This window comes from Gekko japonicus, unplaced genomic scaffold (assembly GCF_001447785.1).
Source record: "Gekko japonicus isolate JY-2015 unplaced genomic scaffold, Gekko_japonicus_V1.1 scaffold2594, whole genome shotgun sequence".
Taxonomy (NCBI): Eukaryota; Metazoa; Chordata; class Lepidosauria; order Squamata; family Gekkonidae; genus Gekko; species Gekko japonicus.
Genome location: NW_015171580.1, coordinates 227,984 through 244,585, shown reverse-complemented (window position 1 = coordinate 244,585; position 16,602 = coordinate 227,984). Strand labels below are relative to the sequence as shown.

The window sequence follows — 16,602 nt, the reverse complement described above, 5'->3', positions numbered from 1 at the left end:
TTTTGCTGTCAAGTTGGAGCTGACTTATGGCAACCCCATGGAGTTTTCAAAGCAGGAGACGTTCAGAGATGGTTTTCCATTGCTTGCCTCTGGATACCGACCCTGGGCTTCCTTGGTGGTCTCCCATACAAGTTCTAACCAGGGCTAACCCGGTTTACCTTTGGAAAACTGAAGCGACTAGGCTACCCTGGTCTATCCAGGTTGGGTTGCCGGACCCCCAGTCCAGGCGGGGGTTCCCCACTTTTGCAGGGCCCTTTCCAGCTGGCTGATGGGGGGCGGAATCCATCCTCAAATGGCCCCTCCTGTGATGTGATGACATCACTGAGAAATGACATCATCACATCACTGACGTCGGGGGAGACGCTCTAGGTTTTGGGCAAAACTCTATGGTAAAACTGACCTCAAACCATAGAGTTTTGCCCAAAAGCTAGAGCATCATCCCCCCCCAACATCGGCAACGCAATGACATCACTCCCAGGTGATATCATCACTGCACAGGGGCTTTACACACAGAGCAGGAGATCCCGGGAAGGACCCAGGAGTCCCCCACCGGATCAAAAGTAGGACCTGGCAACCCTGTATCCAGGGCAGGGCATGGCAAAATAACCCACCCACTACACAATTATGAGCCATGCAGAGACACAACAGGCAGACTCCCTCATACTGTAACGATGTCATTTGTGTATTTCTTGCAACACAGCAACAGTGCTATCCTGAGGTACCCTTGAGCACAGCCTTGTGCCTTATAATTTAACACAAGTTAATACTGTATTACTGCCAATCTAGCAGTTTGAAAGCAAGAAATTGCAAGTAGATAAATAGGTACGACTTCAGTGGGAAGGTAACAGCATTCCGTGCGCCTTGGTGTTTAGTCATGCCGGCCACATGGCCATGGAAACGTCTTCGGACCAGCGCTGGCTCTTGAAACGGAGATGAGCACCGCAACCCTGGAGTCGGATTCGACTGGCTTTCGAGCAAGGGAACCTTTGCCTTTAATACTGCATTACCTCTGCAAGCTTCCAGTTGTCCCGTCAGGACTTTCCTAATTTCAGAGACCCAGGTGTTTTTCAGCTCCACAGAAGCAGCCTGTAAAAACAGAACAAATGCAAATTGCAAATCAGGCAGACAGCCAGGGAAAGGGAGTCACCTTAGATATTTTAGTCCTTATGTGGATTAAGCTGTGTTGTTTTAAAGCTTGCTCCAGGTATTACTCTACAAATCCCTGCGGCCAACTGCCTCACTGTCTCCCCCCCTGCTTTCCCCCCCCAAGATCTGCTTCCACAAAATTATCTTCCAAGGCGAGGGGCCAGTGAGAAAAGAACCATAGGGGGACATATTGGCTTGCCTCAGCCTTAACACCATAAGAGCATAAGAGAAGCCATGCTGGATCAGGCCAATGGCCCATCCAGTCCAACACTCTGTGTCACACAGTGGCCAAAACTCAGGTGTCGTCAGGAGGTCCACCAGCAGGGCCAGAACTCTAGAAACCCTCCCACTCAGTGTTCCCTCTAAGCTGAGTTAGTGTGAGCCAGCTCACAGTCTTTTTAGCCTCCGGCTCACACACTGTTGTCTTGGCTCAGGAAGGAGGGCTCCAGAGCAAACGAATTCGTGCAGTAGCCAAATTGCTCGCTCACAACTTGAATGCCAGCAGCTCACAAAGTTGAATTTTTGCTCACAGGATTCCACATCTTAGAGGGAACATTGCTCCCACTGTTCCCCCCCAAGCACAAAGAATGCAGAGCATCACTGCCCCAGACAGAGTGTTCCATCTATAAAAAGGTTTCCCTTGCTCGAAAGCTAGTTGAATCCGACTCTAGGGGGTGGTGCTCATCTCAGTTTCCAAGCCGAAGAGCCAGCTAGCATGGAAGTGTCATCCATAAAGCCCGGCATCCATAAAGCCCTCTCAATTAATTTGCCCAAGTAGGGCAAATTGGAAATTCAGGGGGAGTTCCAGCCTGTACACATGGAACTGCCTTATTATACTGAATCAGACCCTTGGTCCATCAAGGTCATCAGTATCGTCTACACAGACTGTCCCCCGGGTGAGGTGCGGGGGGTGGGGCACATGACGAAGCCCTGCCCCCTGCTTCTGGCCGCCCCGCTTCCGGCCCTCATTCAGCCAGGAGGAGGCAGGAGAAGAGGGAGGGTAAGTTGCTTCCTCCCTGCCTCTCCCCACCCCTGCCTGTCTGGGGCCAGGGAGGGCCTTTGCGGGGCTTCCTCGCACTCCCGCCGGCCTTGCAGGTCCAGCACCGGGCCCCTCATGGGGCTCGGCAGTGGAGCTGCAAGGCCGGTGGCGGCCGGGACCGTTGGGGGCGGGGTGTGTGGCCTTATGACACATTTCCGGTGATCTCAGGGGGTGTGGCATATGCTAATGAGTTATGTTAATGAGTTCCCCTAGCTCTTTTTCTATAAAACGACCCCTGCCGGGGACTGAACCGGCGACCTTCTGCATGCCAAGCAGACGCTCTACCACTGAGCCACAGCTCCTCCCTACCTGGAATCTGGGAGTCCTATCACTCAACGAGGATTCTCACTGGGTGACTTTGGGCCAAGTGTTGCCTCTCAGCCTCCTATACCTCTAACAAAGTGGGTTCCCATTTATGGAAGCTTATCTAGAATAAAATCTTCTTCGTTTCTGAAATGCTGAAACACTTTCTACTGCACTGGATTGTTGTGAGGCAAGAATAAAGGAGAAGAGACACGCGAGCACACGCCCTTGGTGGTTTGGATTTTTTCTGCTGTCACTCCCACCCTGCGGGAATGGCCCGCCTGCAATAGTCGAGAAGGATCTCACACTTCTGCCATTCTGCACACTATATAAAGCAGAATTGTTCAGGAGGTGTTATGTATTAGGACTGAGACATCCCAGGACTGTTCTACCAGAGAAGGGCTGAGCTTGAAGCCCAAGAACAATAGCCCACCAGGACTCTGGAAGTAACCAGTCAAGAAGTAATGTGATGTAAATAGCCTATCGTTGGGAGTGGGGTGTGTTTGCGTGTGGCAACTGCATGCTATTTAAACAGGGCTGTGGCCCTGGAGTTTAGTCTTATACCTGCTGAAATCACTAATAAAGTAGAGCTGATCACTAGATTTGGGGTCTGCTCATCCATGGAATCCACTATTTAACAGGGACCAAGAGATCTTTCCCTGGGAAGTTTCATTGCCCCTGTATTCCCCCACACCGTGACACTAATGAAACTCATAAAATTAAAACTGACGCCAGAGTTAAGGCAGCTGAAAATGAAGGCGAAAGCATAGCACCTGAATAATATAGACTTCTTCTCTGCCATTGTACCAGATCTCGAATTTCTTGTTATCCCCTTTGACGTTTTCAGTAATACCGACAGTGCTCATCTGTTTAAAGGAAACAGAAAAGAAACAAAGACGTTTTACCCTCACAGTGCAACCCATTATTTCGAGACGGTGTAACGAAGCACATGAAATCACCAAAACACAGTGATTCATTTCTTAAATTAAAAAGTGCCAACTTTTCGGCTGGCATGGTAGCCCTGCCCTGCTGCCCGTGGGAACCAAGTGCCCTAATCCCAGTTTATAAATTAACCAATCGGTTGCCTGCCTGTGAATGCCACACCCCTTGATTACAGCTTCAGAAGCTGTGACGCCACGGAATGTTAACAAACAGTACTGTTTCTGTTAAATAAGCAAAAGTTCTGTTAAATAAAAAAAGGTAATTTAAAGGGGGAAAACGTCTAAGCACAGGAGGAGATAGTGTCCTATTGGCAGGAAAATAGGGAAGGTATGAGTATGAAATAGGCAGGGAGGTAAGAGCTGGAAATAAGAATGGAAAGTCGGCAAAGAAGTTACAGAATCTGAGGGACAGGAAATAAGAGTCCCATTTGTACTTTGCCCTGAGTTGCACTGCATCAAGAGTGTCTGGGCGACAGCTGCTGCACACACAGACGTCTTCATGCTTTGTACGCAGCAACTACCGAACATAAAGCCTATGATGCAGTGTGATGCTGAACATCATACGCATGCACAATGGCATTCCGGGACCATAGAATGTTAGAAATAGTAAGAATGGCAAATTGGCAACACAATAGCGTGGAATAGCTGGAATCTGATGGAAATTTCACCAAGGATCTCCACCTTTAAGAAATCATAGAATCATAGAGTTGGAAGGGACCTTCAGGGTCATCTAGTCCAACCCCCTGCACAGTGCAGGAAATTCACAAATACCTCCCCCTCCACACACCCAGTGACCGCTGTTCCACACCCAGAAGATGACAAAAAACCTCCAGGATCTCCAGCCCAACTGGCCTGGAGAAAAATTGCTTCCTGACCCCAAAGTGGCAACCAGCATTTCCCTGAGCGTGTAAGAAAGGGCCACGAGAACCAAGCACTGAGGCAACCCTTCCTACCCTCCCTCTCACAATCAACATTCCTGTCAGATGGCCACTGCTGTCAAATGATAATTTCCACAACATGCCCACTCATTTTCTGAACGACAGCTGTCATGTCACATGTTAAAAATCCTTTTTCACAAAAAAAACATACATGAGGCGACTCTCTGCTCTGTGTCGGGCTGTGCATTCAACGGACCAAAGCGTAGCTAAATCTCTGCCTCCGGAGTGACAGATCAGAAGTCTCACTCACTAAGTCACACATTTATTTCTTAAACAGACAAATCAGCCTCATTTCCTCAGTCAAAGGTGTCTATAGTTAGGGTTGCCAATTTGCAGGTAGAACCTGAAGATATCCGGGAATCACCACTCATCTCCAGACAACAGAGAAAATGGCAGCTTTGGAGGGTGGGCTGTATGCCTCTATACCCCACTGAGGACCCTCCCTGCCCTAAAGCCCCCTCGGCAGGCTCCACCCCCGAATCTCCAGGAATTTCCCAGCCCAGAGTTGGCAACCCTAGACTACAGAGCCTTAGGCAGAAGATTTATTTATTTATTTGATTTATATACCGCCCTCCCTGAGGGCGATTTACATCACCACTTAATATAACACAGTTAGTAAAGGTAAAGGTTTCCCCTGCTCGAAAGCCAGTCTAATTGGATTCTAGGGGGCGGTATTCATCTCCGTTTCCAAGCCGAAGAGCCAGCGCTGTCCGAAGACATTTCTGTGGTCATGTGGCCAGCATAACTAAACACTGAGGTGCATGGAACGCTGTTACCTTCCCACCGAAGTGGTACCTATTTATCTACTTGCAATTTCTTGCTTTTGAACTGCTAGGTTGGCAGGAGCTGGGGCCAGAGACCGGAGCTCACTCCGTCATGCGGCACCTGGGTCTCGAACTGCCAAACGACAGACCTTCCGGTTGGCAGCTCAGCATCTTAACCTCTGAGCCACCGCAGCCCCTATAACACAGTTAAAACACTTTAAAATAACATTTTAAAAACAGAACAGAATCATAAATACCATGTAAACAGATCAGATCAGATGTCAGTCAGGTTAACTAAGGTGCAACAGTGGGCACCCCAGGCTACTGATGGGAGATTGGCCATGAGAGAGGAGGGGCATCCGCCGCCTCAACCCAAAGGTCCGGTGGAACAGCTCTGTCTTGCACGCCGAGTGGAACTCTAGTAGATCCCGCAGACGATATATGATCGGATGCAGGGGTCATTTCCTGCAGGAGCGCACAGGAGCGGAGCTCCGGCAGTAAAGAGCCCAGGGGGCGGGCACATGCAACAAGCCCCACCCCCTGCTCCCAGCAGCCCTCAGTCAGGGCAAGAAGCAGCCAGGTCATTTGCAGAGCTCCCCCCCCGCCCCCCCGGGGCCAAAACAGTCCAGTGGCACCTTTAAGATCAAGCTTTATTCAGGTACAAGCTCTCCCTCCTCCGCGAGGACAGATCTGCATGTCCCCCCACCCCAATAGCTAGCAATCCAAAACAGTCCAGTGGAGCCTGAGCGGTGGGTGTTGCCTCCTGACACACTTCCGATGATGTCAGGGGATGTGGCGTATGCAAATAAGTTATGCTAATGAGTTATGCTAATGAGCTCGTGCACCTCTCTTTCTACGAAATGACCCCTGATCGGATGACATATGATGGGATGGCCGACAGAAGCAGGGGGACTGGTCTTTATTGGCTGGAGGTGAGTTGCAATTCCAGGAGACCTCCAGGCCCCAAGTGGAGGTTGGCAACCCTACCCAGAAGTAGGGTTGCCAGTCTCCAGGTGGGGCCTGGAGACCTCCCGCTTTTACAACTGGTCTCCAAGAGATGTTTCCCAATAGAACTTGCCCGCCCCGCAGGACTGCGCTGGATACCACGACGATGCCAAGAAGACTTTGCTTGTATATTGAAGATATAAGAAGATGCCTTCTTTTGAAGGAGAACTGTTGTGTGTCGGGATCGGTCCATTTCCAACTGGCAAAAGCTCTCTGGGGTCTCAGAGCTGCTTCACAGACCACACTGGAGTCTTGCTAGCCGATCCCAGATTCCTGGACAACACACGTGGGGCTTGCTTTGTCAGGGCAGCCACATAGCTGTAGCCAGGGCTTTTTTTGTAGAAAAAGCCCAGCAGGGACTCATTAGCATAACAGGACATACCCACAGCAGGAACTCATTTGCATATTAGGCCACACCCCTGACAGCACAGCTCATTTGCATATTAGGCCACACCCCATGTTACCAGAAGTGTGGTCATCCAGCCACACCCACCTTTTGCTTCTTATTCTCTTTACCTTGTTTGTTGTCAAACCCCAGGGCTTTTTGCATGTTAGGCCACACACCCCTAATTGTAGCCAATCCGAATGAGTTTCTGCTGTTGGGTGTGGCCTATTATGCTAATGAGTTTCTGCTGGGTGTGGCCAACTTGGGAGCCAGCCGGAACTCTGTTCCTGTGCGTTCCTGCCCAAAAATAGCCCTGGCTGTAGCCATAAATTCCTAAAAGATGCGATGTATGAAGCATCTGAGACCGTGTTCTGAGACTCTTTTCACTGGAGATGCTCGGAACTGAACTTGAGGCCTCATTGTGAGTGGGCCATACAGTAGGATTCCAGTCACTGCGCAGTGGAGTTTCCAACTCTGGGTTGGGAAATACCTGGAGATTTGGGGGTGGCGCCTGGGAGAGGAAGGTGATACCTTCCACCTTCAAACGGCCCATTAGGTGAAGGCCTCCCAAGCAGTGTTCCCTCTAAGCTGAGTTAGTGTGAGCTAGCTCACTGTTTTTAGCCTCCGGCTCACTCATTTTTGTCTTAGCTCAGGAAGGATGGCTCCAGAGCAAACTAATGTAGGCGGTAGCCAAATAGCTCATTCACAACTTTGGTGTAGTGGTTTGGTGTCGTGTAGTTTGGTGTAGTGGTTAAGTGTGCGGACTCTAATCTGGGAGAGCTGGGTTTGATTCCCCACTCTTCCACTTGCAGCTGCTGGATGACCTTGGGCAAGCCATAGTTCTGTCAGAGCTGTTCCTGAAAAAGAACAGTTTCTGTCAGAGCTCTCTCAGCCCCACCTGCCTCACAGGGTGTCTGTTGTGGGGAGGGGAAGGGAAAGGAGTTTGTAAGCCGCTCCGAGTGAAATCCGAGTGAAATCCAATCTCCTCCTCCTCCTAATGCCAGTAGCTCACAAAGTAGAATTTTTGCTCACAAGACTCCACAGATTAGAGGGAGCCATTGGTCTGGTCTACAGCTCCAGTTTACTATACCACACTGCCATCCCATCTGTTTTAGTTTACAGCTCTGTTTTAATCTGTTTTAACTATTTATGACGAAATATTTATTATGAAACGTCTTAACTCTTCTTGCGAAATGCTTTAACCCCCCTACTGTCATCACACGCTCTGAGCCCACTTGCAGGGAGGGCGGAATACAAGCCGAAATTAATAAATAATACTTTAATAATGGGAGGGAAGGGACCATAGCAGGGTAATGATGCCGCAGAGTCCACCCTTCAAAGCAGCCATTTTCTCCGGGGGAAACTGATCTTTACTGGCTGGAGGTGAGTTGGGATCCCAAACCCCAAACCCCGCCCTCCCCAGAGCTCCACCCCCAAAGTCTCCAGGCGTTTTCCTGCCCAGAAGGTGGAAAGGGGTAGGGGTTGCCAATCTCCAGGTGGGACCTGGAGATCTTCCAGAATTACGGCTGATCTCCAGACAACATAGATCCGTCCCCCTGGAGAAGTCCGCTGCCATGGAGGGTGGACTCTGTGGCATTTTACCTCACTGAGGTCCCTGCTGTCCTCAAACCCTGCCCTGCCCAGTCTCCACTCCCAAGTCTCCAGGAATTTTCCAGCCTAGAGTTGGTAACCCCAGGGAGGGGGGCTCCCCAGTTCAGTGGTAGCGGCTGGAATCCCCTAAGCAACTCATCATGTGAACCACAGCTGGTGGTTCCGCTGCGAAGCTATGCCCCCCCCCCTGTTGTCGGGCAAATATTTCCCTAGATTAAAATGGGCAGGGATGTGTTTGAGCAGGGCTTGGAGAAACAGGCAACACACAAACGCAGAGAGAACCCTTTTTTTAAAAAAAATGTTTTCTAAATGCCACCTCCAAACAGCGCCCGCAGCCTCTCCCGCCTTCTCGTCCTGAGAAGGCCTGAACATTCCCACGAAAATGACACCGCGCTGCTTATCTCACGCCTCGGGGTCTCCGTGCAACAAGTCGGACCGCTTTGTGAATCTGGAAATCCTTCTGCCGTGGCTGAGAAACGATTTAAAAACCAAACACTCCCCTATTGCTAGAGGAGTTACCCAAGGAAGGATGACGTGAGGCCACGAACACCAGACCGGCAGAAGCGAGGCTCCGGTCCTCAGTTCCTGAGATACATTTTCTCTGGCGTGTGGCCCAACCTCTCTTCCACACGCCACCCTCAAACCAGGGAACACAACACCAAAACGACCCTTCAAAATCAGGTTGGCGGCAGTGTTCCCCCTAAGCTGAGTCAGTGTGAGCTAGCTCACAGTTTTTTAGCCTCCAGCTCACACATTTTTGTCTCAGCTCAAGAAGGATGGCTCCAGAGCAAACTGATTGATGCAGCAGCCGAATCGCTCACTCACAACTTTAATGCCAGCAGCTCACAAAGTAGAATTTTTGCTCACAAGACTCCACAGCTTTGCGGGAACATTGGAGTTGCCGGCTGTTGGCTGGGAAATTCTTGGAGATTTTGAAGGTCGGGCCTGGGGGGGGGGCAGTGTTTGGGGAAGGGAGGCACCTCAGCAGGGTATAATGCCATAGAGCCAGCCCACCCTCCAAAGGAGAGGAACGGATCTTTGTTGCCAGGGGATCAGTTGGAATTCCAGGAGATCTCCAGCTACCACCTGGAGGTTGGCAACCCTAGGCTTCAGCAGGGTGTACCGCTATAGACTCCGCCCTGACGTTGCCGTTTCCCCCCAGGGGGACTGCCCTCTGTAGCCTGGAGATTAGTTGCAATTCTGGAGGTTTGCAGCCCTATTAAAAATAGAATTATGCGGCTGAAGAACTGGACCTGTTTTAAAAAAAAACCTATGGAATCGACTGTGAGTAAGACGGCCCGGTCCAGACGTGGAGGTGATCGGTGCAGTTTAAGAGCTCAGTTGCCAACAGATCGGTGACAGTTCCCCTGGAGAGAATGGCTGCTTTGGAAAGTGGACTGACCCAAGGTCACCCAGCGAGCTTCATGTGGAGGAGCAGCGGGGAATCAAATCCAGTTCTCCACACTGGAGTCCGCCGCTCTTAATCACCACACCCTCACGCTGGCTCTCTACACCACACTGGCTCTCCTTTGTTAACATCCTAAAAAGGTAAAGGTAAAGGTTCCCCTTGCTCGAAAGCCAGTTGAGTCCGACTCTAGGGTTGCGGTGCTCATCTCCGTTTCAAAGCCGAAGAGCCAGCGCTGTCCGAAGACCTTTCCGTGGTCATGTGGCCGGCATGACTAAACACGAAGGCACACAGAACGCTGTTCCCTTCCCACCGAAGTGGTACCTATTTATCTACTTGCAGTTTCTTGCTTTCGAACTGCTAGGTTGGCAGGAGCTGGAACCAGAGACGGGAGCTCACTCCGTCATGCGGCACCCTGGGGTCTCGAACTGCTGAACTACTGACCTTCCACAGCCTGCAGTTCAGCGTCTTAACCACTTGAGCCACCGCAGCTCCTGTTAACATCCTATCCGGATGCAAATAAAGCAGACTATTTACGTCTGGATTTCGAGCTCCTCCCCAAGTCCAGAAGGAGCATTTGAATCCATCAATGCAATTCTTCTCCAGAGCTTATTTGGAGTATACTGCCCTTGCAGTAGGGGCTGTGGTGGGGAGAGACACCATCACGCTGGACGCAACAGGAGTTCCATCTTCCCAGAGTCAGAAAGTCAAAGTAATTTCCTCATCTTCTGCTTGATTCAGCATTTATATAATCCTCCAAATGAATCCTCCCTAGCTGTATCGCAGTTTAACCAGAGTAAAAAGTAAAGGTAAAGGTTCCCTTGCTCGAAAGCCAGTCGAGTCTGACTCTAGGGTTGCTGTGCTCATCTCCGTTTCAAAGCCGAAGAGCCATTGCTCTCCGAAGACGTTTCTGTGGTCATGTGGCCGGCATGACTAGACGCCAAGGCGCACGGAACGCTGTTACCTTCCCACCAGAGTGGTACCTATTTATCTGCTTGCAATTTCTTGCTTTCGAACTGCTAGGTTAGCAGGAGCTGGAACTAGAGACGGGAGCTCACTCCATCATGCGGCACACTCGGGTCTCGAACTGCTGAACTACTGACCTTCCACAGCCTGCAGTTCAGCATCTTAACCACTTGAGCCACCGCAGATAACCAGAGTATCGCAGTTTAAAGACACAGTGCTGTGATCTCTGCCGCCTTGATTGGCACGAATGAGTCTAGTGCTAGAGCTTTGCCAGACAGACTCCTGGGGCCTGACAAAAGAAAGTTAACAAAGGCAGGGTTATTGGTGCCCTACATTCTTCCTCTGGGGAGACAGGAGGGAGGCAGAGTCCCTGTCCTATTAGGCACCAAGAAAGACAACCTGTTTTTAAGTGCAACTCGCTGCACGGAGGAAACAAGTGTAAATTGATTCCAGTTTGCAATGGCAGTGGTTTAAAATTGGCTAGTCTGTAGATCTCTCTGCGCTTTTCTGCATTCTCTTTTTCCTCACTTGAAAGTTCCTGTCTCTTTGGGGGGTGGGCCTATTCCTCATGCGTTTTGCTCCCTCTAGTGGTCAATTCGATACTACACTGGTTTATGTCCGGCATATCTCCCAGCAGATTGAATCAGCCACACACCCACCTTTTGCTTCTTATTCTGTTTACTTTGTTGTCAAAACCCTGGGCTTTTTTTGTAGCAGGAACTTCTTTGCATGTTAGGCCACACACCCCTAATGTAGCCAATCCTAATGAGTTTCTGCTGTTGGGTGTGGCCTATTATGCTAATGAGTTCGTGTTGGGCGTGGCCAACTCAGGAGCCAGCCAGAACTCCATTCCTGTGCGTTCCTGCCCCAAAATAGCCCTGTATGACATATGTAAATAAATGAGATCCTTGTGGGGAGGGGCCATGGCTCAGTGGTAGAGCCTCTGCTTTGCATGCAGAGGGTCCCAGGTTCAATCCCTGGCATCTCTGGTTAAAAAGACCAGGCAGTAAGTGACGAGAAAGACCTCTGCTTGAGACCCTGGAGAGCTGCTGCCAGTCCGAGTAGACAATACAGACCTTGACGGACCAAACGTCTGATTCAGTATAAGGCAGCTTCGCGTGTTGAACAAGGGACCTTCTGCATGCAAAGCCGAGGAAACTCCCTGTAACAAGCCGCTTACCTTTAAGGAATTTTTAAAGCTGTACGAGGGAGACTTCTCGTGCCCGTCCGTATTTTCTTCTCGCTTCTTGCAGAAGAGCAGGATTTTTGCGTAGAGGAAGAGGTGCCTCTGCATCGGCTTGAACCTGGCCAAATCTTTGACCTTGTTGTGGCCCTTTTTGTGATCCGTCCAAACATTGAACGAGCCCTGCAGGAGCAACTTCCCGAGCTCGTGTACGTCACCCTAGAGACAGGGAGAGGAGAGGAAAGCGGAAGGAAGTGAGGTTCTAGGTCTCATTGCCTCAAATCACCATTCCGCTTCATGTCGCCGATCTTAGGTGTGATTCTTTGCCCCAGTGTTTGTCTTTGGGAGTCTTTGCTAAGCCCTTTTCTAGCTGTTTTAAGAGCTGTACCTTTGATCACAGTCATTTCCTAGTTGCTTCATCAGGCGTCAGGGGAATGTTCAGCTAATCTGGCACTGCCCAAGTGCCTGAAGCACTTGGTCTATCGCCAAAAACGCAGAATATCTATCTATTCAGATGTATAATAAACTGGGTCAGTCGTTCACAAGATAGGATTAAGAAATGACAGGGATATAGTTTGGTTTTTTCAAAAATATCAATGGCCTTATCGCCTGAGGAGGGAAATCAGTCATCTTAACACTAGGGGACTGATTATTGGACACCCTGTGAATCGTTTAAAAGCAAGGCGTCAGTGTCTATGACCTTCCACCACCACCCCAGTGGCGGTGCTGATGTGATGTCATGGAATCTATGCAAACATTCCAGCTACTGAGAGTGGGTGAATGAGTCATGGGCTTGTGAGAGAATTACGTCAGCTGGGCTGAGGGGAAAGTGTCACAGGGGTGAGGCCGCCTGTGGAGCTTCTAAGATTAACTGCCGGAGCTGAAGAATGCAAAGAAGAGGGGATGTTCTGACAGAAAAGTTGGGCATCCTTATGGATTAAATCGATGCTTGTTTTTCGACCTAAAATAAGCATCTTCTGTATGTTATAACGAATCACGTCATTTTCCTCGGGCCCAGAGGGATGTTTGTGTACCTCACAAACCAGACTGAGTTGCCCTGAGGGATATGAAGGGCATGCTATTCCGTTTGCCTTGGTGTGAAAGTGGGAAGGGGAAGCAATTCTGAGGGGGGAAAGGGATTTTTAAAAATTCCATGAACCCTACCCACCTCCTCCTGCACCCCTAAGTCTCTTGATGTGAACCTTATTTCTCAGCCTTCCTACATTCAGAGGAACTTTCCCACCTATTAAAGAATTAGACAGTGTGTTCTAGATTGTGGGTGATTTCCCACAAGCGCTGCTCCGCGCTCACTCCTCCCTTTTGCCCCGATGGTACGTGTCAATTTCACACAAGCTGCTGCGCGACTGCATTTTGCCCCGCAACTTCGTGTATTTCCCCCACGTCTACTCAATCCTGTTTTTTGAGGACTGAGTAGACTCAATCCTGTTTTTTGAGGATTGGGTAGACATGGGGAAACTCGCACGAAGCTGCGGGGCAAAAGGCGGCCGCGCAGCAGCTTCTGTGAAATTGACACGTACCATCGGGGCAAAAGGGAGGAGTGAGCGCGGAGCAGCGCTTGTGGGAAATCACCCTGTATCTTTGGTTCACATTGGGAAACACCCAAGCTTCACCGCCTTCCTACATGAACAGAGAAAGCAGTACTCCAATATGTGCTTGGCGAAGGGTGGCACTATTGAAAAAACTGTCTTTCTGGGAACTTGCCCACTGCTGCTGATTAGCTTGTAATCGAGGAATCCCTAATAAGCTTTGAAGACAACACTGGTTTGTACGAGACTTGCTTAAATGCGTACCTCGTAGCCCGTAATTGCTATCTGGTGCATCGAGTCATTAGCTGATTTGATAATGTCAAGCACCGTGGCAAGCGCTTCTTCCAGCTCTGCTGTGCCTTCTGAATTCTTGCTGCACTTCAACATTTCCTGTTGGTGAATTGATACCAAAAAAAAAGCTATGCGTGAGAAGACTTCTCAGACGTTTTCCATCCTGAAATCCTCCTTCACCATTCGTCTGTGGCAAAAGAAACCCTCCTCGAGGTTCATGCAGGCAACTGTTGACCAAGTGGTGATTAATGTATTTACTTAATTTATACCCCCCCTTTCATCCCCAAAGTGGCTTACATCATTCTTTGTTGTTGTTCAGTCGCACAGTCTGAGTCTGACTCTTCGCGACCCCATGGACCACATCACGCCAGGCCCTCCTGTCTTCCATACTGCTCCGGAGTTTGCTTAATTACATGTTCGTTGCATCGACAACACTGTCTAACCATCTCATCCTTTGCCATCCCCGTCTTCTTTGACCTTCAATCGACATCATTCAACCTACATCATTCTACTGTCCTCCATTTTATCTTCTCAAAAACCTGTGAGGTAGGTTAACTTTCCACAGTGTGCACATATGTGAGGGTGGGACGTCCTTTTAAAGAGAAGACAGAACCATCCTGAAGAAGTCAATTTATTTCTTAAACAACTTGTGGTGTTAACTGACAAGTTGGATGATGATGGCCATGTGTGATCTTAACCCTCTCATTATCAGATCTGTTGACTGGCAATACCTGAGGCAGGAACTGAGTGATTCATTTGGTGGCTTTTCATTTGTTTTGCTTTCGAAAACGATGACTTTTTAATACATTGAGCCTGTTTGGCTCTTGTTTATGGCTTCTAGTTTAATATGTATTTTCCCCCTGATGCAGGGGTCATTTCCTGCAGGAGCAGAGCTCCAGCAGTAAAGAGCCCAGGGGGTGGGCACACGCAACAAGCCCCACCCCCTGCTCCCAGCAGCCCTCAGTCAGAGCAAGAAGCAGCCAGGTAAGCTGCAGAGCCCGCCCACCCCCCAGCCCAAAACAGTCCAGTGGCACCTTTACGACCAAGTCTTATCTAGGTACAGGCTCTCCCTCCTCTGCGAGGAGGAGCCAGTTTGGTGTAGAGAGCTAGTTTGGTGTAGTGGTTAAGAGTGCGGACTCTAATCTGGGAGAGCCGGGTTTGATTCCCCACTCCTCCACTTGCACCTGCTGATGTGACCTTGGGTCAGTCACAAGCTCTGGCACAGCTGTCCTTGAAAAAGAGCAGTTTGTGTCAGAGTTCTCTCAGCCCCACCCACCTCACGGGGTGTCTGTTGTGGGGAGGGGAAGGGAAAGGAGTTTGTAAGCCGCTCTGAGACTCCAAGTGAAGGGCGGGGAATAAATCCAATCTCTTCTGCGAGGCAAATCTTCCCATTCCCCCCCCCCCCCCACAATAGCTAGCAATCCAAAACAGTCCAGTGGAGCCTGAGCGGTGGGTGTTGCCTTCTGACACACTTCCAGTGAGGTCAGGGGGTGTGGCATATGCAAATGAGTTATGCTAATGAGCTCCTGCACCTCTTTTTCTACGAAATGACCCCTGCCCTGATGTATGCTTAAGAGAAGCTTTGGCCCAATGACAGAGCACATGTTTTTGCACATTGAAGGCTCTACATCCAATCCTTGGTAGCACCAGTTAAAGGATATCAATTAACAGCTGAAACCTTGAAGCTGTGTAATACTGAATCAGGACACCCGTCTATCAAGATCAGTATTGTCTACTCAGACTGGCAGCAGCTCTCCTGGATCTCAGGCAGAGGTCTTTCACATCACCTACTGCCTCATCCTTTTAAATGGAGGTGCTGGGGATTGAACCTGGGATCTTCTGCATGCCAAGCAGATGCTCTACCACTGGGCTACAGCCCAGGCTGAGGCCCTGAAGAGCCAATCACAGTAGGCAAATACTGGGCTAGTGGGTCCAATCATTTGGCACCTTCAGATGTCCATAATTATGGATTTTATTAGAGTGCAAAAACTAAAGTAACTGTAATGGTAAAAAAAGACTTGAGCAATGATCCCCAGAGCCTCCCACTCCTCCTGAAGAAGGAATCTTTGCAGATGTCTAAGTAATATCACCTCTGCAAAACAGCAGGAACAATAATAACTGTGCACCATTAAGTCTCAGCCAACTCATGGTGACCCCAGGACCATGGGATTTTTAAACCAAGAGACGATCAGAGGTGGTTTCCTCGGCATAGCAACCCCAGTCTTCCATAGGAGTCTCCCAACCAGGTAGTAACCATGGCCAGCCCTGCTTAGCTTCCAAGTTCTAACAAGATCGGGCTAGTCTGAGCTATTATGTTGGTTACCATAGAGTTTTTACCCAAATGCTAGAGTGTCCACCACACGACGTGTCCAGTGCAATGATGTCACCTTTGGGTGATGTCATTGCACCGGGCATGTCGGGCGTGATGGGGCTCTTCGGTGGTGGAGCTCCCCCTGCTCGCCAGTTGTGGATTGAGGGCCCTGAAAGCTGCCCCCATGGGGGGGGGGGATGAAATCCTACTGGCTCAACAGATCCATGTTTGTTCAACTTTTCTATTGGCTTCTGCAGTACAAATTTGTTAATAAACAACACCACAACCACACTTAATTACAGAAATGCCTGTGGAAAGAACACGCAACTGATGTTCGTACCAAACATTGTAACAGCCAGCATGGAAGGCCCTTTCTAAAGGATAACTACCCTAGGATAGCATCTCCTTAATTAGCTTAAGCACGTGACGTGATTACACAGTCAGGGGTTGAGTCAGAGGTTGGTTTGTGTAGGAATGGAAGGCAAGATCCCTGCCTACAATCAAGAGCTTTAAACATGGGGTCAAGTTAGATGAGATAATGGTAGAACCTCTTTAAATGTGGTTCAATTGAATTGTCTACTACAACAAGAAGGGTAAGAGTCTGGTCTGAAGACAAAATAATAATAATAATAATAATAATAATAATAATAATAATAATAATAATAATAATAATAATAATAATAATAATAATAATAATAATAATAATAATAATAAACAACTTTATTGTCATTGTACATAGTACAACAAAATTAAAGATGCAATCATTT

At 49.2% G+C, this 16,602-nt stretch overlaps 1 protein-coding gene across 1 annotated transcript in view; it reads right to left on the bottom strand.

Annotated features, from left to right (window-relative positions):
- Positions 1-1,007: 1,007 nt before the first annotated feature.
- Positions 1,008-16,602, bottom strand: part of LOC107117662 (guanine nucleotide exchange factor DBS-like) — a gene marked incomplete at both ends in the record, with an annotated part of 237,080 nt that continues 221,485 nt past the window's right edge. Inside the window, 4 exons of the mRNA XM_015419819.1 lie at positions 1,008-1,086; positions 3,262-3,354; positions 11,684-11,905; positions 13,498-13,623. Of these exons, the coding sequence (XP_015275305.1) occupies positions 1,008-1,086; positions 3,262-3,354; positions 11,684-11,905; positions 13,498-13,623 (520 nt within the window). The remainder of the gene's footprint in view (positions 1,087-3,261; positions 3,355-11,683; positions 11,906-13,497; positions 13,624-16,602) is intronic.